General features: G+C 46.8%; 1 protein-coding gene across 1 annotated transcript in view; it reads right to left on the bottom strand.

Moving 5' to 3' along the window:
* The window catches only part of adam10a (ADAM metallopeptidase domain 10a), a 33,250-nt gene extending 31,425 nt beyond the window's left edge, over window positions 1–1,825 (bottom strand). The window contains 1 exon segment of the mRNA XM_048230911.1: window positions 1,779–1,825. Within this exon segment, the coding sequence (XP_048086868.1) occupies window positions 1,779–1,825 (47 nt within the window).
* Window positions 1,826–2,500: the final 675 nt, after the last annotated feature.

Below are 2,500 nucleotides of genomic sequence, written 5' to 3'. Positions count from 1 at the left end.
AGGAGATGTGAGAGCAGCTAGTCAGAGCAGAAACAACACCTCCTGGAACAGCAGGGCTCCTTCACAAAGGAATCATACGACTCTCAAATGAAACGACTCTCAAATGAAACGACTCTCAAACCCAGCGACTCTCAAACAAAACAACTCTCAAACAAAACGACTCTCAAACAAAACAACTCTCAAATGAAACGACTCTCAAACCCAGCGACTCTCAAACAAAACAACTCTCAAATGACTCTAAAATGAAATGACTCTCAAACCCAGCTTAAAAACAAAACAACTCTCAAATGACTCTAAAAATGAAATCTCAAACCCAGCGACTCTCAAACAAAACAACTCTCAAATGACTCTAAAATGAAATGACTCTCAAACCCAGCGACTCTCAAACAAAACAACTCTCAAATGACTCTCAAATGAAATGACTCTCAAACCCAACGACTCTCAAACCGAAACAACTCTCAAACAGTTCTAGTTCCAGGTCCGGTCCGGGTCTTAGATGGCGCTGTCTTATCGGGTCAGGGTGAGATAGCCATCAGTGACCTGGCTCCAGCGAAACCATCCCACCTTGGACCCCTTTACTGATTACACAGCCGCATTCATCACCAGCAAACACACTTCCTAGTTCATTACCAGAGGCCTACATTTCCCATTAGAGCTTTGAACTACATTACCCAGAAGCACCTGGGGAGGGGAAGGAAAGGGAAGGCTGCTCAGGGCCTTCAGGGAGGGGAGAATCAGAATGTGGCAAACAGCCAAGGTCTGATGGGCCTCCTGTGTAAGCACACACACACACACACACACACACACACACACACACACACACACACACACACACACACACACACACAGGTGTAGGTGCGAAATTCCGAACCCCATATCTGAGTGCTATGGGAATACAGTGACTTAGAAGGCCAACTGCCAAAACAGCCAGTGTGTGTGTGAGAGTGTTCCTTAAGATTCAAGACATAATGTCCGTCCTTGCTTGTGCTTTGGCAAAATGAACTTTGAAACAACCAGTACACATTTGAGAGTGTGTTTTTGTGTGTGTGTGTGTGTGTGTGTGTGTGTGTGTGTGTGTGTGTTAGTCAATATCAGCTACTGTGAACATAGTTTGATAATGCTTTCAGTACAAATCTCTCACACAAAAGTGAATGCACGCGCACACCCCCATACACACACACACACACACACACACACACACACACACAAACACACACACTTGAGAACTTGAGTACCAATGAGGGAAATGAAGAGACTAGCCATGCATACGTGTTTGTGTCTGCGTCACAGATGCTGTCCCCCTCTCATCTACACACACTGTACTCTCTCGCTTACTCACACACACACACACACACACACACACAGACACACACACACAGCTGGGGTCTGAGGCACAGACACAAAGGGTGTGTGTGTCCCAGACAACCCTGTGGTGAGGGGATCCAGTGTGTCTCCTCTGGAAAGAGACGCAGACAGAGCAGGTGCACACACACAGGCCCAGGAGCGGGCAGAGCAGGTGGGCCACAGACACACAGCACCAGCCCTCTCATTATCCACAACCCCAAACACACACACACACACTAAACACCAACCAACCCAATCCCCACACACTCAGCAGCCAGGCAATCAACAAGGTAGGAATATCAACTGCCATTGAAATGACCAGATCAAGCAGGTCACACTCGATCAATCAATCAGCTAGCCAGGAAATCTAAAGGCAAGACTGATTCTATTGCCAGGGAGACAGCCAATCAGAAGGCTTGATTTGATTCTTTCACGCTCCAGTGCCAGGAACCAACTCACTCTGGGCAGCACCCTTCAGCATGCCGAGAGCACACACACACACACACACACACACACACACACACACACACACACACACACACACACACACACACACACACACAGTAACACTTTGTCTTCTTTCCCTACTCTCATTCTCTCTCTCCCACACTCATTCCATCCATCTATCACACTCTGCTTCAGAACTCTTTTACACCCTTCACACAAACACAACACACACACACACACACACACACACACACACACACACACACACACACAGTAACACCTTGTCTTCTTCACCTCCTGTTGTTTCTCTCTCCCAAACTCATTCCATCCATCCGTCACACTGTGCATCAGAACCCTCATCCAGCTGGCTGCCAGGCAACCAGACCTGACATGAACTCTGTCAGCAGAGAAAGCTGTTTCCTATTAATGTTCTCCCATGATCCTTTGCTGTGCATTCAAACACACACACTCACAAACATTCACAGAGGAAATACAGTCACTATTGATTCAAAGGTGATGAAGAATGGTGCGTGTGTGTGTGTGTGTGTACACGTGTGTGTGAGTCAGTGTGTGTTTTCTCTTACAAAAGTGAGTAAACATTTTGGTGCTTCCTTGGTGCATACAAAACACACACACACACACACACACATGCACACACACTAGAGATTTATGGCACGCTTAGTATGTTGGGATGGAAACAGTGTGCTGT

This window comes from Alosa alosa, chromosome 21 (assembly GCF_017589495.1).
Source record: "Alosa alosa isolate M-15738 ecotype Scorff River chromosome 21, AALO_Geno_1.1, whole genome shotgun sequence".
Lineage (NCBI taxonomy): Eukaryota > Metazoa > Chordata > Actinopteri > Clupeiformes > Clupeidae > Alosa > Alosa alosa.
Note: the sequence above shows the minus strand (reverse complement) of the source record. Positions and strands in the feature narration are given on the sequence as shown.